Source organism: Danio aesculapii, chromosome 5, assembly GCF_903798145.1.
Source record: "Danio aesculapii chromosome 5, fDanAes4.1, whole genome shotgun sequence".
NCBI classification, from domain to species: Eukaryota; Metazoa; Chordata; class Actinopteri; order Cypriniformes; family Danionidae; genus Danio; species Danio aesculapii.
Window position 1 is genome coordinate 64661204 of NC_079439.1, and position 26150 is coordinate 64687353.

At 37.0% G+C, this 26150-nt stretch overlaps 1 protein-coding gene across 2 annotated transcripts in view; it reads left to right on the forward strand.

The window, feature by feature from the left end:
* dnm1b (dynamin 1b) overlaps positions 1–26150 on the forward strand; it is a 92073-nt gene extending 65923 nt beyond the window's left edge. Inside the window, exons 16-21 of one of the 2 annotated variants that reach the window (XM_056458688.1) lie at positions 5210–5319; positions 6039–6150; positions 11934–12107; positions 12871–13112; positions 15743–15940; positions 23679–26150. In XM_056458688.1, the coding sequence (XP_056314663.1) occupies positions 5210–5319; positions 6039–6150; positions 11934–12107; positions 12871–13112; positions 15743–15940; positions 23679–23739 (897 nt within the window). In that variant the 3' untranslated portion in view covers positions 23740–26150. The remainder of the gene's footprint in view (positions 1–5209; positions 5320–6038; positions 6151–11933; positions 12108–12870; positions 13113–15742; positions 15941–23678) is intronic. The other variant, XM_056458689.1, reaches the window with a different exon arrangement.

Here is a 26150-nt window from a genome sequence, read left to right on the forward strand (position 1 = left end):
CTTACGTTTGTAAGCTGAATCGAATTAACCTTATGAGTCCTTTAAACTTACATTATATTAAACTGACTTAAAACAACTTGTGTAACTTATAAAATTAAGTTAGAACATGATCACCTTAGATAAATAAGTTACATTAAACTAAAAACATACTGTAAGTTGTCATGACTAATTGATCACATATATATATATATATATATATATATATATATATATATATATATATATATATATATATATATATATATATATATATATATATATATATATATATATATATATATATATATATTAACTTTGTAGGGGTTTGAAAAAACTTGAGGGTAAGTAAATAATGATTAAATTGTAACTTTTGGGTAAACTATCCCTGTAAGTCATGCCTAGGTGTGTCAGAAGTTAATTCACATCTAGGCTGAAGTTCACGTTCACCGCAGAATGTTCTTCTTCAAAGCTGCAGGGTTTCTTATTAAATGTGCATACGCTGACATGAATGTGACCTGTAAAAAAAAGACATAAATCATCTTCATGGCGTTTGATCCATCCTTGAGATCAGGGGCTCCCCTTACATTGTTTTTTGTGGTAATTAATCTCCAAAAACGGGCAGTTTGGATTGAACGTTTATTGTCACAGGACGATACGGTGCGCCTGGTCAGCATTTCTGAAGCCTTCAGTTTAAAAATCAAGCTGGATTTCTGAGGTTCTTAAGGAATGTTCTGGGTTCAACACAAGTTCAGCTGTATTGAAAGCGTCTTTGGTATGCTGAAAAACGGTTGTTCATAATTTAGCGAAAGCACACAGAACTGTATTTACAGTAATGCGGCTACTATTTGCAAAAATATACTTTATAATGTAACCCTGAAAAAAATTGGGGTGGTTCAGTGGTTAGCACTGTCGCTTCACAGCAAGAAGGTCGCTGGTTTGAGTACCGGCTGAGCCAGTTGGCATTTCTGTGTGGAGTTTGCATGTTCTCCCTGTTTTGGTGTGGGTTTCCTTCGGGTGCTCCGGTTTCCCCCACAGTCCAAAGACATGGGTGAATTGGGTAACAAAAGTGGTCGTAGTGTATCAGTGTGTGTGTGAGTGTGTATGGATGTTTCTCAGTACTGGGTTGCGGCTGGAAGAGCATCCGCTGCATAAAGCATATGCTGGAATAGTTGGCGGTTCATTACGCTGTGGCAACCCCTGCTATATAAGAGACCAAGGTGAAGGAAAATTAATGAATGAATGTAAAAAGTTACTTGCTTTTCTAGTCATCCTAACTTACATCAATCAAACTGACAAAGTATTAAGTTAAACTTTGTGTATCTTAAAAAAATTAGTTGAAACCTGCTTAACTTGTTAAAATAAGTTAAAGCAACATAGAAATATTGGTTGTCTTGAATTTATGTCACAATGTTATTTGCAGTGTAGTTTCTTTACTTAAAAAAGTAAGTAAATTCAATGCCTTATAAGCGACAAGTTGACTACTTTAAAAAGTGAGTTTTAGTTGGTTGTTATTTAAACCGAATTCCTGAAAGATACTTGTTTGAGCACTAGAAAATCTGGTTCATTCATTCATTCATTTTCGGCTTAGTCCCTTAATTAATCTGGGGTCGGCACAGCGGAACGAACCGCCAACTTATCCAACATATGTTTTACGCAGCGGATGCCCTTCCAGCTGCAACCAATCTCTGGGAAATATCCATACACACTCATTCACATAACATACACTACGGACAATTTAGCTTACCCGATTAATCTATACAGCATGTCTTTGGACTTGTGGGGAAAACCAGAGCACCCTGAGGAAACCCACGCAAACACGGGGAGAACGTGTGAACTCCACACAGAAACGTCAATTGACCCAGCTGAGATTCGAACCAGCGACCTTCTTGCTGTGAGGCAAATGTGTTACCCACTGCGCCATCATGAAGCCTAAAATCTGAAGATAATGTCCATATTTAGCACCATATGTGTTGAGATCTATGTAAATATAGAAAATATCATACAGCAGCATGTTTTGATTGAGAGGTGTATATATATATATATATATATATATATATATATATATATATATATATATATATAGTTGAAGTCAGAATTATTAGCCCCCCTTTGAATTTGTTTTCTTTTTTAAATATTTCCCAAATTATGTTTAACAGAGCAAGGAAATTTTCACAGTATGTCTGATATTTTTTCTTCTGGAGAAAGTCTTATTTGTTTTATTTTGGCTAGAATAAAAGCAGTTTTTACTGTCTACAGAACAAACCATCATTATACAATAACTTGCCTAATTACCCTAACCTGCCTAGTTAACCTAATTAACCTAGTTAAGCCTTTAAATGTCACTTTAAGCTGTATAGAAGTGTCTTGAAAAATGTTTAGTAAAATATTATTTAGTCATCATGGCAAAGATAAAATAAATCAGTTATTAGAGATGAGTTATTAAAACTATTATGTTTAGAAATGTGTTGAAAGAAATATCTCCGTTAAACAGAAATTGGGGGAAAAAATAAACGGGAGCTAATAATTCAGGGGGGGCTAATAATTCTGAATTCAACTGTATATATAGTCTGTCTAATTAGTCCTGAACAGGGATCTAGGCCAGGTGTGTGAGTGGTGCATGACTGGCAATGTAGTTCTTTTGCTGGCAGATTTGTAGTTCACACTTAAAAAAATGATGTTTGCTGTTTGTTTTGTTTTTGTTTTATATGTTGCTTATATAAAACGAGCTGAAACAACACAATTCTTGAGTTTTTTTTTGGGACAACTTAATTGTTTTATTGTTCAATCTACGTAAAAACTAATAAGCTAACTTAATTCCTTTGTGTTGTCTCAACACAAATCAGTTGTGTGGAACCCAGCATTTTACAGTGCACTCAGTGTCCCAACACAAATTGTTTAAAGTAACTTCATTGTTTTGAAATTTAAGTTGATTGAACACAAAACAATTAAGGTATCCTCCCCAAAAACTAAAGCAGCAGACATTTTTTCAGTGTTGTTAATATAAGTACCGCTGAAGTGTGGATCATTTAGTGTTGGTTTCTGAAACAAATTCCTCATGTTGTTTGTAAGTAGGTTACTCTTCTGATATGTGAATGCTTCACACTGTTAACATGCAAGTGTTTTCATCTTCACTCCCTCTTCCCCTCCTACACACTTCATTGTGTAATCTCTCATCTTTCACTTTCAAGAAGAAAAAGCATCAATCAAAATGACAAATCATCTTTTTTCTGTCCGCTTTTAGTAAAAGATAAAAGTGCATACTTTAAAAAGAACACAAATTAATTCAGTTTATAGAGGATTTCCATCTCCAGCTTCTGTGCTGCTCATTAAGTTCGTGAGTCAGAAAGACTGATACTGCAGTGTGAATCAATACTCGCATCACAAGTGCTTGTTAACCCTTTAGTGTAATAGACGATGGGTTCAGAACAGCTAAAACAGTCTTCTACGTTGATGCCATCACAAGGATTTGTGTTTAGCAGAACACTACAGAATGCATATAAATGATGCATTCTGTAAGTTTTTTTTTTATTTGTACAGTATGTATCATTGGGCTCTGAGAAGATATAGTGTTGGATATCATCAGCGAAACAGTAAAAACAACCCTGTTTTAAATGATATCTTCTAGGGGTAGTGTTGTCAAAAATATCGATATGTCCATAAATATTGATAGTCATATATTTATCGTTATTATAAATATAAATGATACAATCTAGCTTTTGGTTAGTATCGATGCTGGCTTTGCTCCCTCGTGCTCTCCCAGAAGAGAGATGAATAATTAACACACTTTTGTTTTAATCAGAAAATAAGATGACATAATTTTGCTCTTTTTTAAAAAATATTTCTTGCTGACGTACCTTTTATTTTAGTTTAGTTATTTTATTTTATTTTTTTTGTTTAGTTATTTTTTTCCCTTTTTACTTGCAAAATATGTTCCTGACAGTATCGAAAATTATATTGAATATTAATATTTTTCAAGGTATCGTATCAAAGTTGGAAATCCTAGTATCATGACAACATTAGTAGCATATAAAATGTGAAAAGCAGTGGTCTGAAGACTAAACCCTGTGGTACTCTGGAATTAACTTTTGACTGATATCATATCTCTCCATTAACATGAAAATAATATGAGATTGCACTAATTTAACTTATTTATTTCTTTTTGGACCTAATAACTGTTGACGTACCTGCTATAAGCATTTTATGGTTTAGTTATTTTTGTGCCTTTTTACTTCATTTGCATACTTTTAATGTTGCGGAATGTGTTTCCAACAGTGTCAGAAATGATACTGAATATTGATATTTTTCAAAGTGTCGTAGCGAATTTGTAAATTCCAGTATCATGACAACACTAGCAGCATATACAATGTGAAAAGCAATGGTCTGAAGACTGAACTCTGTGGTATACTCCCAAATTAGTTTTTAACTGATATAAAAGATCTCCATTTACTTCTTTAAACCTGCATTCAGATAGGTATTATTTTAACTATGCCAGTGTCATGCTACTAATTTTCAAGCATATCCTGGAGAATGTTCAATCAGTATTATAAAATGAAAGTCCAGTAATACTATCGGACGATAAGAGCAAGTCATTTGTAAATCTGATGAGTGCTGCTATTAAAATAGCCTAAATATTGACCTAAAATTCCCGAATACTGTTTCTTTCTAAGAATATGCATACTTCGAAATTTATATATTCATATAAAATTATACCAATTCATTAATCCAGCTGTTTTTTTATTATTAGAGGCATAATATCAGCCAGCTTAAATGTTTTAGGCACATATCTGAATAGTGATGATTAATTAATAATAGGTTGTACAACTCCTGGGAACTTTTAATAGTGTTTTTTGTGTTGCTTTAACTTATTTTAATAAGTTAATCAGGTTTCAACTTAATTTTTTAGTCAGTTTGATTGATGCAAGTTGAGATGACTAGAAAAATTCATTTAAAATTAAGGCAGCAAGATTTTTTTTTTGCACACGTTGATTTTTCATGACTTTAGACATTCATTTTTTTCCTCTCCAATAGTGAAGAAGGACTGAAGTCCACTAGTTTGCATTATGTTTGCATGCAAACAATCCAGAACGGCCACAAATATCAAATCTTTCAGTATACATTACAAATATACAGAATATAGCAATATTCTGAAGTACTGTATACTACAAGGTATTGTGCTCAACATCTCCACTCTATCCTGTTCTTATTAAATTGTGCTTATTGCCCCCTGCAGGAGAAAGAGAAGAAGTACATGCTGCCACTGGACAACCTGAAGCTCAGAGATATCGAGAAGAGTTTCATGTCCAGCAAGCACGTGTTTGCTCTCTTCAACACTGAACAAAGGTTAGAGAGTAACACTTACAGCACAGCTCTCTCTTTCCCAAAAACAAGACAAAACAAAACAAAAAACATGATTATAAATAAATGATGTACACTAATACCGAAGAGCTTAGAATGACCAAGAGACTCAGTAAAACGTTCCATTGCAACAGCTAGCGCCCAGCAACAGCCCCGGATTTCGCCATTTTGAAGTGAAAGCGGTTTGTCCTTTGAATCTTATTGCTGTCACGATGGCAAACAGCTGCTTTGTGTTTTATTTATTTATTTAAAAAGCGGATTAAAGTTGAGATACAACCTGAAAGACGACAATACAACACTTACTATCACAATCATCAGCACTTTTAACAGTTTATTTTACAGACTTAAAATATGCTGTTTTTCTATTGGAATTTTTATTCCAAAATGGCCGCCGCGCCATCTAGTGGCTGTTTCACAAATCGCACTAGATTGTCGCCTCTTGGTGATTCTATGCTCTTTGATAATACTCAACATTTAGGGTTGGTCATATTCATTTATGCTCGTAAATGGTAATGTTTGTGGAATAATATTACGATTCAAGATAAATTCTTTTTTAATATTGTATTTTAGATATTGGAGGAGCCTTATAAGAAGCTTATCATATAACTTATATAATGTAGTTTAGTAAGAAAAGACATTAATATCTCGTCATTTTGTTTTTGAATGTTTCATTGCTTATCTATGTTATTGTGATGTTGTTGCAGGAACGTATATAAAGACTACAGGCAGCTGGAGTTGGCTAGTGACACTCAGGAGGAGGTGGACAGTTGGAAAGCATCCTTCTTACGAGCTGGAGTTTATCCAGAGCGCATCACTGTACGTCAATGTCATCACTGATCAGCTGACAGTCTTATTAACCTACTGTACACATTACTGAGCTGTGACGAGTGCTGCATGCATATAAACAGTGTTGGGGAAAGTTACTTTTAAACGTTTTGCATAAGAATCTTGCATTACTCTGTTTAAAAATTAACTAAATGTGCTTCTTTTTATTGAAAGTAATGTGTTGTGTTAGTTTTGTGTTACTTAAATAACACAATTACTAAATTTATGGAATGAAAAAAGTAATTTGTTACTTTAATAGTTACTTGAAAAAGTAATTAGATTACTTCACTCATATATAGCCATGTCACTCTGCAGCCCAAGACCGGTTACTCACTGAAGCAAAGCAGGGCTGAGCCTGGTCAGTACCTGGATGGGAGACCACTTGGGAAAACTAAATTGCTGTTGGAAGTAGGGTTAGTGAGGCCAGCAGGGGGCACTCCACCTGCTGTCTGTTTGAGTCCTAATTCTCCAGTAAAATGAAGAGGACACTACTGTCAGTGAGCGCCATCTTTCAGATGAGATGTTAATCTGAGGTCCTGACTCTCTGTTGTCATTAAAAATCCCATGGCATTTCTCATAAAGAGTAAAGAGTGGCCAAATTCCCTCCATCAGCCCTTACTGATCATAGCCTCCCAATAGGGTATATGCCAAGCTAGTGTGTTTCCCATACTGATAAGCTTCCAGTGACCTGTTATTGTGAGTTTTTTTTCCATTTTTACGGTTCCTTTTACAGCATCGATGTTGTAATGTAACTCAAATACAATCAGTTAAACAGACTTTGGCATTCATGTAGTTGCTCAAGCATAAAACGAGACAAAAAGCCGTTTGCTCAAACGCGCTCGTCAGAAGCTCCACTGAATATACTGGGGTAAAATAAATGCTCATATTATAAACACATGGCGGGGAAAATGTTATTTAATGCAGTGCTTCTTGTACAATCTGAGACCCACTTTATATCAGATATCATTTAGCCAGTGGAGATCGCTGATTTTTAAAGAAAACAGACCTTAAATGCGGCGATTTTGCATTGACATACAATTCACCGGAAATTATTAATCTAGGTTACTGGCAAATTAAAAGTCCTATTAGCATGCTTCGGCATATACCCCATCATCCCCATCCACTGAATTGGCTCTATAACTATTTCTCCACTCCATCATTTTCTGGTGTGTGGTAAGCGCACTGACACCGTTGTCATGTGGCTGCCGTCGCATTATCCAAGTGGATGCTGCACACTGTTGGTGGTGTAGAGAAACTCCCCCCATGATTGTGAAGCGATTTGGGGGTATAGCCATACATGATAAATGCGCTATATAAATCCACACATTACATTACATATTACTTGTAATGAAATTACTTGTAACCAATAACAAAGGCAAGTCTAACAAACTACACTGGTTTGCTCATTGCATAGCTTGCTTACTAATTTGATTAACTTATTCTGCTTCTTTGCTGCATCCGCAGGATAAAGAGAAGGTAAGCTGAAAACGTTTTCTTACCATTTGGTATTTTGCTCTACTATCATCTGTCATATGCTTCTATTAATATCAGTACAGTTGGGTGTGCTTTGAAATGGCCATATGAGAAAGGAGATCAATCAATAGTCTCCCAACAAACACATCTACGCTGTAGCGATGTCTGTACAACGTTGTAATTTTTCAAAGGCAACGTCGCCACTTACGTGCTCGCTACATTGTTACAACGTAGAAATGTAAGACGTGAGAAGGCTGTAGCAACGTTGTTGTGTGGCATTCATCAACCGTGAGACGACGTTCTTACTACATGTATTAATGTTTTTCCTGGCAGTTTATCAATACTGCCTAGAATACAGGATAAGCGGTAATAATTTTAAATATTGTTTATTCATTTTTCCTTTTTAATTTAATAACCGCATATGTAAAGTTTTAAGTGTAAAAATGCCACACAAATGTATATAATCAAACTTTTTTATTATATATTTCACAACATTTAATACATGCAGTACATATCTAATTATAAGCAAACAGTATAAAATAAGGTTTAAAGTTCGTACACACTGGGACGCTTTTCGTTTGCGTTTATCGTCAGCGTTTTACGAGACGTTTTTTTCCGCATTCAAACACAAGCGATTTTCACTGCCGTCAAGCAGAAGAGTATGCAAAATCACTCCTTGACATTAGATGGCGCTACACATCTTTAAGCTTCTGACACCCCACTTATAACACAGAAGAAGAGGAAGAGATTAAGTTCACATGCTTGTTGTTAAAGTTACTGGTGACTCGAACAAGCATGCATGGTTAAAGTAGCAGCTCCAGCTCTAGGGATGAAGAAATGATTATTGTTCAGCAGTGCAATAAGCAGCTCCACGTTCATATCGCCTCTGGGCATCTTCTTCAATATGCGCTCGCATTGACAGTTTCGTGCTTGAGCGCCTCCAAGTGCTGTTTACTGTAACTTCAGCAGCTCCGTGCACGTGAAAAAAAAAGTGCCAATCTGATTGGTGGAGAAGGTTTTGACACGGCGCATCAAAACAAAAAAACCAGCATGAGGCGTTTCTTTAAAAATGATGCTTTTACGCCTGCCGCCTTAAGGCCTGTGCACACCGAGACGTTTTTTGCTAGCGTTTTTCGTTGACGTTTAACGCCTCATGACTAAATAAAGGGCACCAATGTGATCGTGCACACCAATGCGCAAAATGGCAGGTGTAAAAGCGTCATTTTTAAAGAAACACCTCTTGCTCGTTTTTTTTTTGACGCGCCATGTCAACCTTCTCCACCAATCAGATTGGAGCTTTTGTTCACGAGCACGGAGCTGCTGAAGTTACAGTAAACAGCCAGAGGCGATATGAACGTGGAGCTGCTTATTGCTCTGGTGAACAATAATCATCATAATAATCATTCTTCATCGCTAGAGCTGGAGCTGCTGCTTGAACCATCCATAACAACAAGTGTGGAGTGTAGCGCCATCTACCGTAATTATTTGTCTGATTTTGCATACTCTTCTGCTCGACGCCAGTGAAAATCGCTTGGGTTTGAATCCGGAAAAACGTCACGTAAAACGCTGACGATAAATGCCAACGAAAAGCGTCCCGGTACGAGCCTTTAGATTACATTAAATAATTAACACTGGACACTGGGCATGGAAGCTCTGTACTGGAGAATACTGCAGCCCGTGGAGCGCAGCCGAAGGCCAGGCGTAGTATGAAGAACGCAGTCAGAGAAAGAAACAAATCCAACAGAGAATCCAGATCAGAGATTGACAGCAGGACTACACAGATGACCACTGATGTCTTATTTAGCAAGAAGAAATAAAACAATACTCACATCTCCTCTGTCATTGTTGAATGAGACGCCGAACTGTCTGTTGAAATTTAAATTCATTGATGACGAGTAAATGTGGTACAGTGGTCGTCCATGCAGCCTAAGCACAACCTAAAGCAACGGTCGTTTAAATGGCAACATTATGACACCGTTGTGACAACCTTCAGCAACGATGTAGATCCTCAACCTTTTAACAAGGTTGGTACAACGTTGTAGGAAGGTCGCTACATTGAGGCAACGTTGAGTGGGATCTGGATGCAGCCTTGATGATGCAAGCTGAGATTGTATATCTCAGAGATGCAATGTCAGACACAATGCACTCAATGGAGTGACATCACTGTGAGGGGTAGGGTTAGGTGAGCGCATTAAAAAGCATTGCATGCAGCTCAGATTGCAACTGCACCAGGTCTGCATCCAGACCCAACTCAGATCAATGGCTGGGACTTTTTTTTTAATCTTTTGGTATACACACGATAGGGTTAAATTTGTTTTGTTGTTCTCAGCAGCCCAGACTCATTAGAAATATATACCTCAGCCTACATATCTGCGAAACAAAATAATTTTGGTTGCACATTTCAGATGACAAATCCACTAGAGGGTGCTGTCTACATTTTTGCGAATTTGAAATATATTACTTAGAGCAGTGTTTCCCAACACTGTTCCTGGAGGCACACCAACAGTTCATATTTTGGATGTCTCTCTTATCTGACCCATTCATTTCAGGTTTTAGAGTCTCTTCTAATGTTGTGATGAGTTGATTCTGGTGTGTTTGATTAGGAAGAGGTTGAACGTGTACTGTTGGTGTGCCTTTAGGAACAGGGATGAAAAATACTGACTTTTGGATGTTTTGTTGTACGTTTCAGAAACACATCCTTGTACACAAAAACAAACAACAGACCTACCCTAAAGCTAAACAACAGTGTTTTAAAAAACAAACGGGAGAGAAAAGTGTACTGTGACCACATAGTTTTACCTTGATTTTACATTGCTTTTATCTTTTTTGTGGAACCGCTGACTCAAACCCGAGCCCTCGTATATATCACAAATACAACACTTGTCAAAGTGAGCTCACGGGCAAACTGATGCTAGACATGCTAGAACATTTGTCCATACATCAACATCAACATAATCTTACCACAATTCGTAACTTTTTCATTTAACGGTTAATGCGTATGAATTTGTAAGAACACGTTCATACATGTTAGTCTGATTGGCTCATCCCTCAATGATGGTTGTGTTTAGGGGTGAGGTTTAGGGGCACGTCTCTATTTTTGTATGAATAAAAATGTGTGAATTTGTATGAATTAGTAACTATTAGTAAAAGTTACGTTTCCTTGTGAGATTGGGCTGGATAAATAGGTGTATTTTATTTTAATGTATCATTAAGGTGTTTTGTGATATTTATTTGATGTTGTAAAAAGAACCACACAAAATTAATCCTTTATTCATCAATAATGTACCCCCGTATACATTTCTGGAGATCGCAAATTATGTAGCCAGAGCTATGCATGGCCGCCTTTCATCTTTAAAACGAACATTGCAGGGTGCTATGATGCCGCCACCACCGATTTCTTTTCGCACTACCAGCTGACCGCTTACCTTCATGTGGATGGCTTTTCCAATGTTGCCAGTTTGTCCAGTGGCTCGCATACATCGGCAGACTTGAGATGCAGAGAGGAGTTGACCGTGACGATGGGGTTCGAGTCTGGCTATGAATGGTTCCAGAAAGCAGATAAAGCAAAGGGCAAAAAATTTAATAAACAAGTAAATGAAAGGGTGAGAATGTAGTAAAATCTGCAAACGTGGTACGGTGGTTGTGAGGGCTTTACTTTTTCTGGATTGGTCAGTCGGTCAGTCAGTCAACAGCGGCCTCTGGTGGATTTACACGAGAACAGCGGGTGCGAACGGCACTCTCGAGAGAGTTTTGAGATCTGAAAAAGTGTACACAATGGCCGCTGATGGATTCGTGAAAACAAAAATTTTGCAATGTCCAGAAATGTATGCAAGGGTACACATCAATAATGAGCCTGGGTTGCAGTAATGGGTTTCTGAAATATTATTAATGTAAAAAGGAACTAAATTTGTTGGCGTCATACTGCCTTGTAGCGTTCTGTTAGCCTAGTCAAACATATGTTGAAGTACGTTTTTGGGTTTCACAAAAAAGTAGGTATTTCCAATGAGCCTGTTAAGAAATTCTGTGTATATCAATACTAGACATTGTAGTTCAATTTAAATATTCCCAAACTAAAAAAAAATATGTAAATGTTGGCTTGCAAAACCTAGTAGTACTAATTTTAAAATTTGGAGATTTCTGTGAGACATTTTTGCGCGTTTTCACATGTAGCATCTTTTTACATTGTGTTTGCCACTGATAGCACATTTTAGCATGATCTAGATCTAATTACTAATGTTTCAGGAGTTACAATTTTTGAATCTGATTAAGAAAATCCCAACAATATCAATATGTACCCCCAGCAGAGTGACACCAGTGACGAGAGCAGCTCGGACGGCTTCATGCACTCCATGGACCCTCAGCTTGAGAGGCAGGTGGAGACCATCAGAAACCTTGTGGATTCCTACATGGCCATCGTCAACAAGACTGTGCGGGACCTCATGCCCAAGACCATCATGCACCTGATGATCAACAATGTAAGAAGTGTTAATCTTGACATATTTTGAAATTCCCTTTGCTGAACATTCATTGCAGAATTTGACACCAGTCCCAAAGGATCCTTGTCAGACTTGAAACATGATCCCCGTGTCTCACTGTAAGATCTCAGCTCTCATAATGTCAGACTGTATGACAATCAAGAAGAATCATCTGGAGTTTTACGTCATCAACCAAAACTAAGCAAAAGTCATTGAAAGTTAAAAATTAAATGTATTAGTAAAGTAATAAGATTCCCCCTTTTCTTATATGTCCATGTTTAAAGGGTCATGAAACCCCCCTTTTTCAGTTCAAGTCTACCTCAGAAATTTTTTTAAAAAGCTCCGAGGAGCAGCGCTGTGAGCAGAGGAGGAGTGGGCGTGGCCGACAGTGCAGGGGAAAAAGAGTGTCAGTTAGCTCACAAACTGAAACAAACCGTGAGACACATGATTTTATAGTTTACAAAGTTAGGGAGCACACCTCCTTTCTAGACCAGAACACCCATGAGTCCACAAAGTGGTGCAAATGAATCTGCTATTTAATCAATGTGAAGCAAAACGTGAAAATTAGGGTTGCGTTGGTCTGAAAATAGCAACAAATCGCATCAAACACGTCTTGCGCCTTATTGCACCAGGTGTATGAAAGGGCCCTTAGGCTTCCTTGTATAAAGCAGTCAAATTAGAAATATGTAAGTTTTTCCTGTAGGATCTAAATAGATGGTTCTTAACCCTACATTAAAGCACTTTTTTCTTTCTCTTATCATAGACTAAGGACTTCATCCATGCTGAGCTGCTCGCTAACCTGTACTCATGTGGAGACCAGAACACTCTGATGGAGGAGTCTGCAGAGCAGGCTCAGCACAGGGAGGAGATGCTGCGCATGTACCACGCTCTGAAAGAGGCCCTGAACATAATCGGGGACATCAGCACCAGCACCGTCTCCACTGCCATGCCTCCACCTGTCGATGACTCCTGGCTGCAGGTACAAGGAGGACCTTCAGGGCGCAGGTACATTTTTAACAAATCATCTTGGTTTGGCGTGACAAAGTGACAAAGTGTTTTTTGCTAGTTTCAGCCAGGCGCAAGTATGCATTTACACCCATTTGTGCTGGATGAAAACAAAGTGTGTTAAGGTGCATTGTTGGTGGCTTACTATTGTGAGGCAACTGACATAAACCACACTATTGTCAACTAAAAGCTGGTCTAAAGTCAATGGGGCAGTTTTTTTTTGAAGAGCACATTAGTGATATGCATCCATGTGAGTGCAAAAAGCTTGTATATACGTTGCTTATTACGCACACATGGATGCCCAGCAGCACAAAATATCTTTACATTTGAAGCAATAAAGGGGTAAAATCTAAAGAAAATGTATATTGTCACTATATAGTGGCATGGGAATGCCGTGGTGTAGCTCAGTTTTTTGACCACACTGTTGTTTTTGTTCTTTGATTAGTTTTCTGGAAAATAGAAGAGAATTTAGTCATTGATTTGAAACTAATCGTAGGGCTTATCAAATGAAATTTAGAAATCAATTATGGAAGGGATGTCTTTTGAGTGGATGGATGGATGCATATATACTGTATGTAAAGGGGTGGATGGTTTGGCATAATAGATGGATGGATGGATGGATGGATAGATGGGTGGATGGATGGATGGATGGATGAATGGATGGATGGATGGATGGATGGATTGATGGACAGCAAGTGGAGTGGGTAGATGGATCCATAGATACTGTATGTAAAGGGGTAGATGGTTTGGCATGATGGATGGATGGATGGATGGGTGGATGGATGGATGGATGGATGGATGGATGGATGGATGGATGGACGATAGATAGATAGATAGATAGATAGATAGATAGATAGATAGATAGATAGATAGATAGATAGATAGATAGATAGATAGATAGATAGATAGATAGATCGATCTGTGGACTATGGATGGATGGATGGATGGATGGATAGATGGATGGATATGAAAATAGGTGGGTGTTTCGGCTCGAAAGAAAAAAGGAATGAATTAATTAATAGTTTGGATAGTTTAAATTGATGGATGGATAGATATGTAAATAGGTGGATGGTTCAGTAGATGGATGGATGGACGGATGAATAGTTTAGATGAATAATTTTAATTGACGGATGGATGGATTAATGGATGGAAGGATAGCTTGGATGGATAGCTTGAATTGATTGATGGATGGTTTGGTTCAATAGATAAATGGATGGATGGATTGCTTGGATGAATAATTTTAGTTGACAGATGGATGGATGGATGGATGGATGGATGGATGGATGGATGAATATATGGATAGATGGATGGCTTGAATGTAGATAGATAGATAGATAGATAGATAGATAGATAGATAGATAGATAGATAGATAGACAGACAGACAGACAGACAGACAGACAGACAGACAGACAGACAGACAGACCATAGACTGTAAAATATATGGATGTAGTATCCGTGACGTCACCCATAGGTTTCTGAACACTGCTAAAGAAGCTACAAGTAGGCGCGGCCAACCGTCGCCATTTTGTTCGTGCGTCATCGCACCCACGGCGGGATACCAAATAAGGGCAAAAAGGCGGAGAGTGAGCGGAGCTACAGACACCTGCTGGCACTTTGCTTAGACCTGGCAGACAGACTTTACTGTGGGAGAAACGCTTGATACTTTATTACCTGCGACTCATTTGTGTTCTGACCACATGTGCTTGGCTGTACACTATATCGATAAAGTGTTTAGACTTTTAAAAACACTGCTGTAATACATTGAGCCACTAAGCATTGTTCTTATGACCTTTTTCTACAGGAGGAAAACGCGAATTACTTCCAAACACTTCAATTATAGTCTGTGTTAGTAAATACAAGACTATTGATGAACTCCAGCATAACACTGTATGATAACGCTTCAGATGACTGTTCTAGAGCCTACAGCTAATTAATCTGTCACATTCTGGAGTGCTTTACGGGTCTAAAGAAAAATATTAATGATAAATGATCTTAAATAAAACAAATACATTTATAGGGATGGTATACAAGTATATAACTTTACACACATGGGAAACGAGGCCACATGAATGGTTTGTGAGCACAATTAAATGCACACAGCATCCCATATCATCTGATAATTGTAAGAAATAAGTCCAAAAGGCAGCCGACTGTGTAAAGCCACATAAAACAAAACAAAAATACGATGAATATGCCGAGATCAGTGGCTAATCTGCCGGATTCAGCTGAGGTGAAGTGACTGCGACCAGCGAGACCTAGCTGTCACTCAAGTGGCCACGCCCTTAATTATGCAAACTTAATATAACCTAATATAAAGGAAATGGATGAGTTATAAAAAAATTCACCTCCCTCACAGTTGTCATGGAGGGTAATAATAGCTATATGAACTAAAATCGTTCTTTGTACCAGGCTGTAAACACCTTTTTTTTCTGCTGTAAAGTCGGCCATTCTAACAGTGGGCTCAATTGCAATTTGCTCTATTATGGAGCCAGGACTAGCGGAATTTTGATAAATTGCAGTTTCAGTTACTTCCGTATTGGCTTCCCGAGGGAGAGCGGGAGGTTGCTGCTTGAGACAGACAGACAGGTGGTAGTTTGCCAACATAAAAGTAATTTTGTTTTCTCATCAGATCTCCAATGTCTAGCCCCACTCCTCAACGCCGGGCCCCACCTGGACCCCCTCGTCCAGGTGGACGCACTGCTCCAGGACCCCCTACTATTGGAGCCCCTCCTGTGCCATCCAGACCTGGAGCCTCTCCAGACCCCTTCGGTGCCCCTCCACCACAGGTCCCCTCTCGTCCCAACCGTGCACCGCCCGGTGTCCCCAGGTGAGTGAGACATGATGTTTATCAATAAAGTATTCATAATAATATCTATAATTATGTTATAATGTCTAATTGGTGCAAATAATGCTTATGGGGAGTAATACAAATGCCAATATTGTTGAGAGCAATGATCTACAAACTACCCTCCATTTACACCCTTTACAGCCCTTCCGCCCTGACCTGATCCCTGGTCTTTATCACAAGAAAGACAGATCAGTAACACTCTTCCTTCTATTTCTACTTCTCTCTCCTGTCACACTCCATTACTTTTGCTCAGCTCACACACTCCCTCACAGTCCAACTCAGAGACCTGCACTAACACACCACTCACGCATTTCACTGACTCTCCATGTGCATGTTCACTCCAGTGTTGCGTTAACTCATTCAGTTCATTGTATAATTGTTTTATATCTAAAGAAGCATCAGCTTTGTGAGATCATTCTCTCATGATATACATGTTTGGGAGGAATTAAAAAGGACAAAACTGCTAAGAGTGATACATTTGTTGTTTCATCCCACTGCCTCTTTTTTCTGTCAATGTGTTCTCCTCAAACTAAATCCCTTCCACAATGATTCCCGGTTATTCTTTCAGAATTTCTATCAGTGACCAATGAGGAGTTACGCAAATGGTATGTCTGACATATTGTCCTTATGTGAATTCACCACCTGCTTGTATGCGTTCATCTTTAAATGTGTTACCATCTGCTATCCCGATACCCCTCATTCTCTAGGTGTGTCTATTTGTGTACACCATACTGTCTATTAGTGTCCGTTCATTTGTTGATTTTATTTAATTGATTTTATGTTTCTTATCTTCAAATTTAAATCAAGTGTAGAGCTGCCATTTTATTTTAGAGGGGAACAAATTCCACCAGGCTTAACAAATCAGGGAATTTTATAAAAAAAAAATCCATTTTTTTTTAATAAGTATATAAGATTGACAGAAGTTAGCATGATTTTAAGTTTACGTTATGATTTTGATTTGCAATTATAATCCTTTTATTGTATTGTTTTAAACTCTGGTTATAATGCACAGGGATTGCCAATGTAAACCAGCCTATACTTAACTAACTTAACCCTGGTCATAATGCACAGAGATTGCCAATGTAAACCAGACTTAACTTAACTTAACTTAACTTAACTTAACTTAACTTAACTTAACTTAACTTAACTTAACTTAACTTAACTCTGGTTATAATGCACAGGGATTGCCAATGTAACCAGCCTGTACTTAACTTAACTTACTTAGCTTAACTTAACACTAGTCATAATGCACACAGATTGCCAATATAAACCAGCCTGTACTTAACTAACTTTACTCTGGTTATAATGCACAGGGATTGCCAATGTAAACCAGCCTAAACTTAACTCTGGTCATAATGCACAGAGATTAACAATGCAAACCAGTCTTAACTTAACTTAACTTAACTTAACTTAACTTAACTTAACTTAACTTAACTTAACTTAACTTAACTTAACTTAACTTAATTTAACTTAACTTAACTTAACTTAACTTAACTTAACTTAACTTAACTTAACACTGGTCATAATGTGCAGGGATTGCCAATGTAAACCAGCCTAAACTTAACTCTGGTCATAATGCACAGAGATTAACAATGCAAACCAGCCTGTACTTAACTTAACTTAACTTAACTTAACTTAACTTAACTTAACTTAACTTAACTTAACTTAACTTAACTTAACTTAACTTAACTTAACTTAACTTAACTTAACTTAATTGGCAAACAGCGATTGTCAATGTAAACCAAACTTTTTTTGTGACAAATCCCAACTAAGTGTTTCTACTTTGTTTGAATTATTTTGGTATTTAGTATGCTTTTAAGTGTGACATGTTCTTAATACCTTTTTATAATTTTGAACAGACATTACTCATGACACATAATATGTGCCAAATATCCGGCTCTGCTAATATATCTCTGCTGGTGATCCTTAGGGCCAGATTTTCTAGCAGCTTGTGCCAACCAGTCTTTTTGGCATCAAAACAGTTCTGTTGGAATTTACTAAACACATGCAGAGAAGAATAGCACTGAAAAGGCATAGGTACAGCTATTTTTGCGCCTGACATTACTGAGGATGCATTTATAGGAGTTTCCTAGTTAGATGCAAATTTTATGAGATGGAAGTATTTAAATGAATCACGCCAATCTATTTACTAATGAGGCTATTGCTCTGTTGGAATATTGAAGAAGATGACCAGATGTTCCGTATTTCCAATGCTATCTAACGGTAATTCGTAACGTTTTGACTTAGTGGCTAATTCGTATGAAATGTAGTAGGATTTGCTCATTCCCCATTGACAGTTAGGTTAAGGCACAGTTCTTAAACTGGATTCCTGGAAGGCCGCAGCTCTGCACAGTTTTGCTCCAACCCTAATTAAACACAGCTGGTGCAACTAATTAAGGTGTTCAAGACTACTAGAGCCTATTAAGCAGGTGTGAGTTGGAGGTGGTTGGAGCTAAACTATGCAGAGCTGTGGCCCTCCAGGAATTGAGTTTAAAACCAGTGGGTTAAGGGGTGGGGTTTGGTGCCACCTTACACGATTTTGGATGAATTAGCTACTAAAGTGACTAAATGTAAATAGTTTTTGTAAAATAGCCTGGTATTTTCTTAGTCCCATATTTCAGCTCTATTTTAATTTTTATTAATAAGTTTTGAGTCTTTTATTAGTAATTTATAAAAGATAAAAAGCGCATCGTAGAACAAAATTACCATCCATTCATTTGCTATCGATGAACTTACGATATGCAAGACATTTGGCTAATGAATAAATAAATAGCCCTAAATTAAATAAAACTATACTTTTGTTCAATGTACCATCACTGCTTTTAATAATTTGCTCTTTTTAATGGCTAACTTAGATATCATGAATATTGATTATTGATTCTCAGCACTTCCACATGTATGTTTAACCCATTCCCCTACCCCCGGTAAAGAAAAAAAAAATATTGCGCTGTCTTTGGTTGTAATGCATAGGGTGCGACGTTAAATATTCAGGTTTATTCTAGTTCTGGGCAGGCAAGGTTTGATACAGGAGCAGACAGATATAACAAAGACAATCCAAAGAGTAACCAATTTAACAGGTAAATGAAGTCAAGACAAGTGGCAAACAATCATTAAAAACAAACAATAAACAATCAAAGGGTCAAAACCCATCGCTTTGTAAATGTTCACTACAGGGAAACAAGACTCAGCACTGGATCTGTGTTTGAACGGTACATATATAGTCCATGTAATCATTGTTCATTAACTTTAGCTGTGTGTAATCAGGGTTAACCTGAAACCGGTGTGCGACTGCAGGGTTTGATGGGACATGTAGTTCAGGTGAATGACAGGGAGTCCTCTACAGCGACCCACAAGGGCTAGATACCTGGTGATCACAACATTGATCATGGTAGCACATTATAAGCATCAGCTCTGCCTATTTGCCGATATGCTAATTTGCGTTGCACTTTAAAAGGTGAAGAACTTTTTTCAGTGTATAATTTAAATTGCTGATGAAAAAAAATTCATAGATTTTTTTAAATTACTGATTTTGTAATTATAATCTGATTTACCCTGTGACATCACCGATTTTGTCAAATATTAATCCTCTGATGAATCCATTTAGTCTATCATTGAGCCTTTGTTCATTTTCAGTGTTCATTGTTACTGCCTGTCTTCATGTCCTAATTGTGGGTCTTTTCCTTGTTTTTGTCAGTCCTTCTGTACGTCTGCGTTCATCAATCTCTCCGTTTTCATCTCTGATGTCGGAGAGCGCCAGCCTTAAACACCAGAGCCAACAGAGACTCAGCAGGCAGAAGATAAACACTGACACATACACAAACACACACAGTCAACACACATTATATGTTTACTTGACAAAGTACTTTCTCTTCTAAAAATATATACGCCAGGAATGAACGTCGGTGATATTTTAAATTGATCTAACAATTGTACTGTTAACATTCACATGAGCATAGATGTGGTGCCACTGTGTTCCATTACCAGCCTATAATCTGTGTTTATGAATTAAGAGCACTGGTTATAATGCACAGGGACTGCCAATGTAAACCAGCCTATTTCACTGTTTGCTTTAGCATTTATTTACATGATTGCTAGGTTTTTACTTACAACAGCTAAGCTTTTTTCATCTGACACGTTCTTAGCTCCTCAAATCAGTGATTGCCATGTTTTTTTCTCATCAAATATTACATTACTTGTCCACTTTCATTGACATTGATTAGTTATTACACTTATAACATATTACTTTCTTAAAAGTTTTACCTTTCTGTTAAATGTTTTGGTATGTAAATTAAATTAATTTAAATTAAAATATAATATGGTTATGTTAAGAATTATTTTTATTTTAACTTTTAAATCTTTTTTGAGGTTTATTTACATCAAAAGTATAAACATTTAATCTAAGCCAGAACCGGTTCATACTGAATGGATAGTTCAGCCAAAAAGAATAAAAATTCTGCCATAATTTACTCCACTTTTTTCAGACCTGTTTGATTCTTTCTTCTTTAGAACACAAAGGAAGATATACTGAAGCAGTGTTTCTCAACCATGTTCCTGGAGGACCACCAACACTGCATGTTTTGGATGCCTTTTTTGTCTGTCACACCCATTACAGATCTTTCAGTCTCTGCTAATGAGCTGATGATCTGAATCAGGTGTGTTTGGTTAAAGAGACCTGGAAATGTGCAGTGCCGGTGGTCCTCCAACGTGGTTGAGAAACACTGTACAGAAGAATACTGAAAACCAACAGCCATTGACTTCCATGGTATGTTTTGTTCCTATTACTACTTTTCCCCAACATTTTTCAGAATGTCTTGTTTTGTGTTCAACAGAAGAAAAAAATTCTTAAAAGTTTAGAACCACCTGAGTGTCAGTAATGGCTCGTTTCCACTGAGTGGTACAGTACGGTACAGTATGGGTCGGTACGGGTCACCTTTATCAGGCTTGCGTTTCCACTGCTAAAAGGGTACCAATGGTACTCTTTTGGGGGGCGTGGTGTACGACAAAGTTTCAGACGATGTCATTTTCGCTCGAGGAAATGTCTGCAGTAAAGCTGTACGGGTCATTTACATATAAGATAAGCACTTCTCACAAAACAGATGCTTTATACACATAAATGCTTCTGTATGAATGTTTATTACTAACTTTTCTATGAACATGATTTGATTATAACTGCAGATCAATGACGTGTGAAAATAACCTACTGTAACGTCTGCATTTATATAAAATAAATAAATAAATGCAATATATATGAACACATACAGCCCCTAACAGTCTCTGATATGTTACCAATTACAGAAAAACTACACAGCAGACATTAAGTCCTTATTTAGGATAAAAACAACTCAAAATATAGCCCGCAGTCAGTGCAAACTGCTCTCATCTGTCTTTAATCTTCAGCAGCGCATGTTGCCTCTGTTAGAAAGTATTTCCGTCATTCAGAGTTCCTAATAGTCCAAAAGGTGATGATAATAGCTAAACATGGCAGTTTGTTCATGTTTTAGGTTGCAGACGCATCAGTTGCTGATGTTTTTTCCGGCTTTTCCTTTGTTTTTTCGTGCTTCACTCTCACGTTTGTTCCTTTTTGACAGGATTGGATATCAAAGCGCTTCAATGATCATGAGCATGTTATTAATATGAGCTCAAAAAGTTCGTTATTCAAAATACAGACGCGATCGTGAGCTCTCTGGACAAAGAGAAACCGCTCGCACTTTTAGACGAGCTTGTAAAACAACAACAGGGCACAGCAGATTTTGTTCTTCTTGGCTTTGTGGCTGTTCATCAAGACGACGACAAGGTTTGTTTGAGCTCGGTTCGACCATGGCTTTTTGTTATTATATATATATATATATATATATATATATATATATATATATATATATATATATATATATATATATATATATATATGTATATATTAATATTATTATTATTATTATTATTATTACGGTGTAGTGTCTCGGCTCTGTATTTAAAACATGGCGGTTCCTTTGTTTTCATTCTGGAATGAAATGACGTATCTCTGTAAACCAATAGCGTTCACCTGCGCGTCTAGCTCCGCATTTTGGTACCCTTGGTACCCATTGCAAAGGGTGCTGAAAAAGTGGTACAGTACGGTTTTGTGGAAACGGCCGTATCGAACCGAACTGTACCGTACCGTACCATACTGTACCACTCAGTGGAAACGGGCCATAAATTGAGGAAACTTTCATTTTTGGGTGTACTATCCCTTTAAAAAATTGATTGAATAGCTTTTACACTAAAATAGAAATCAATACTGATTAAAAAGCAAGCAACTAAAAACTGTGCTTGACAATGATGATTCTCGCACATACAAAAATATAACACTGATAAAGGACTAACATTAAAAGCTTTTCTGCACTATACTACTATAACAACACCCTTTTCAAAATAAAAGATTTAATTTTCCCATGGTTCGCTAAAGCAGTGTTTCCCAACCCTGTTCCTGGAGGCACACCAACAGTACATATTTTGTGTGTCTCCCTTTCCTGCCCCATTAATGGGCTATATGCAGACTGACTTTTAATTTTAAGCCAGGCAGCTTCTGGCGAATTGTTTTTCCATTACAAAATTGTAACGTCTACGATCTGATTTCTTTACTCTTCACTGCCTGTTACATATACGACCCAACCCCCCCCACCCCCGGACTTGTCTTTAACAAGTTTATTTTTATCTTAGTATTTTCAATAGAATTTCTGCGCTAACCTGTTGCTACTGCTGGGCGCTAGTGGTTACATATTCATATTGTTTTACACTTGAATAACTAAAAGAATGCTTTAGTCTATTTAACTGAATGTATTTTAATTACATTACAATATCGATGCTGTAAAAACAACCTTGAAAAATTTAAAATACTCACATTAAGCTTTCACCGGAAGTTTATCATTGGCTTTAAAACTCTCACTGTGCATAGAGTCCATTTCAGGTTTTGGAGTCTCTTCTAATGTTCTGATGAGTTGATTCAGGTGCGTTTGATGAGAGAGAGGTTGGTGTTGGTGGGCCTTTAGGAACAGGGTTGGGAAACACCGCGCTTTTCAATGTCCTGTAATATTAAACTCAAAACGTACACTATTTATTTCACGAGCAAACAGTTAATCCATGCAAGTTAATCCACTGGAAAAAATTTTTAGTTTTGCTAGTCTTTATCCAAAGTCTGACCATTTGCTTTCACATTTGGACTGTCAGTTCTTCTCTGTTTACATCAGTTTGACTGTTTATATTAGCCACAACGTTCTTAACCACGCCCCTCTTAACCACGCCCTCTTACCGTTAGTTTGCCAAAAGGGAATGATATGCAAAAAGAAAGCCCCGCCCCCTACTCAATATTCAGTTTCAGTCGGAAGTACATCAACATACTGAAATAAAAGTTTCAGCAACCGGTTTATCCAGACTTCAATTTAAATGAACAGGAATAACTCATCATGGGCGGCACGGTGGCCCAGTATGGATGTTTAGTAGTACTGGGTTGCAGCTGGAAGGGCATCCACTGCGTAAAACATTAACCGGAATAGTTGGTGGTTCATTCCGCTGTGACGACCCCTGATAAATCATGGATTAAGCCAAAGGAAAATGCATGAATAACTTATCATATCATACTTGATATAAACAAAGCAGCTCTTGTTCTAACCATCCATTCTCTCATTTACAAATTGGTCTTTCCTTTATTGCTTTTTTTGCTGTTGTTTTTTCTGTCTTTTAGCCGTCCGAGCAAAGGAAGCCCTTCTCACAGTGAGAGTCCACATCCTTCGTTTGACTCTTAGAGCCAGTTGTCCTTCCTCTCCATCCTTGTCTCTCTCTCTTTCTCTGTCTGTCCTCTGACCAAGTGCATCTTGGAATCGATGCATTAGCATTACTGAAACGGCAGGTATGGATGGAAGGAAGAATGCAGGACAGCACTCTGTACTATACACACTACACACATCGTCACGGGCATTTGAATAATAGGCCCAATGTGGACTTTTGTCACCGCAGTGTTAATTATATCCTGAAGATGCTGTGTGTGGTGTTTGTGTTTACACACTACTAGATAATGTCGACTATTATAGAGTTTTAAAATGAGCTAAAGGTGTATCTTCATGGGTGAATACTCAATATAAGATGTATGATTTTTTTTTTGCACTTGTTATGTGGTACTTAATGTATGAATGTATTAGCCCTGAAAGTTTGGATGTTATTTGATCCCACAGTGTGTGTGTGTTTCGACCTCAATGTCTCTTTGTATTTTCCTTAGTAATCTAATAAAACTTGTCTGACTGACACATACTGTACATACGTTAGAATATATAAATATATAAAGAAACACACCTCTTTTTTGGGAGGAAATGTTCGTATTACAAGTCCCCTAGAGTTAAAGAGTTGAGTTTTACCATTTTTAATCCATTCAGCCAATTTCTAGGTCTGCTGGAGCACTTTTAGCTTAGCTTAGCATAAATCATTGAATTGGATTAGACCATTAGCATCTCACTCAAAAGATTCAATAAAGGGTTTTGATGAATTTTCTATACAATTCTTGACTTTTTTGTAGTCACATCGTGCACTAAGACTGACAGAAAATAACATTATGCAGAGCATAAAAATTTACGTACTTTGATTATTACGCTGGAATGTTACTAGCCATATCAGTCTATAAAATGGCAACTTTTTATTTTTTGTCAGTCTTTGTACACAATGTAACTACAGAAGGGTCAAGCTTTAAATAGGAAACTTATTGAAACTTACTTTGGAATTTTTTTTGAGCGATGCTAGTGGTCCAATCCGATTCAATGGTTTATGCTAAGCTAAGCTAAGCTAAGCTAAAAGTGTTAATTGGCTTTATGGATACAAAAATGGTAAAAATCTACTGTTTATATGTAGGTTTACATCTCTAAAATAAGCCTATTTCCAAAAAAAGTAGAGTGTTGCTTTAAAAAATGTCTGGTATGGAGGAGAAAGTCTCAGAATTGTGTTTTACGTGAAGATTTATGTGCATTTGTTGATGCGACAGTAAAAAGTGGCCGACCAAAATGATCTTTTTCATTTGCAATATTGGTAAATTAAATAATTAAAATACTCAATAATTAAATAATTAAAACACTCCACTTGATTTGTAGTCACTTAGAGTTAAACTGTTGAGTTTTACCATTTTTTTAATCCATTCAGCCAATCTCCGGCTCTGTGGGAGCACTTTTAGCTTAGCTTAGCATAAATCGTTGAATCGTATTAGACCATTAGCATCTCGCTCAAAAATTTCAATAAAGAGTTTTTATGAATTTCCTGTTTAAAGCTTGACTTTTTTGTAGTTACATCACGAACTGACAGAAAATAATTTGATACAGAAAAATATGGCAGAAAAGATTATTGATTATTGCACTAGAATGGGAGTATAGTTCCTAGCCAGCAATATCAGTCTATAAAATGGCAACTCTTTTATTTTTTGTCAGTCTTAGTACCTGATGTAACTACAGAAATGTCAAGCTTTAAATATGAAAATTATCTAAACTCCTTTTAAAAATGTTTTTGAGTGATGCTAATGGTCCAATCCGATTCAATGGTTTATGCTAAGCTAAGCTAAAAGTACTAATCGACTGAAAATGATTCCCACATGGTAAAAATCTACTGTTTATATCTAGGTTTAAATGTCTAAAATAAGCATACAGTATTTCCAAAAAACGTGGAGTGTCCTTTAAAAAGGAGTAGAAAATCTCACAATGGTGTTTATGTGAAGAAGATGCAGTTCATTTGTTTATTTATAGGACAGAAAAAAGTGGCCGACCAAAAGCAAAGTGCGGCAAATCAGTTAAAATGTTCTTAATAAATAAATCAATTAAAGCACTCGTAAACCTTGTCTAAAGGAAGCGAATGTGTTACTGTGTTGATGTATATTTGTTGTGCATCTCTGGGAGTGTTTCTGTTGCCTTGTGTCACTTTGTACATTTACTGAGTATTAATAAGAAGTCATTGTATTGAAAATGAACTGATTGTAAAAGTTTATGGTTTGTTTGTATGTGTGTGTGTGTATATAAATATACATATATATATATATAGGGGGTCTGCGGGCAATACCAAAATCACTACTCTATATGGAATGGGTGTGTGTGAATCTTACTGCTGCCATGTGCATCTTATTGTGGTCTGATGTCATCTATGGCTGGTGCTTTGTGACTAAATTAAAGTGTCTTTGTGTGAAAGATAA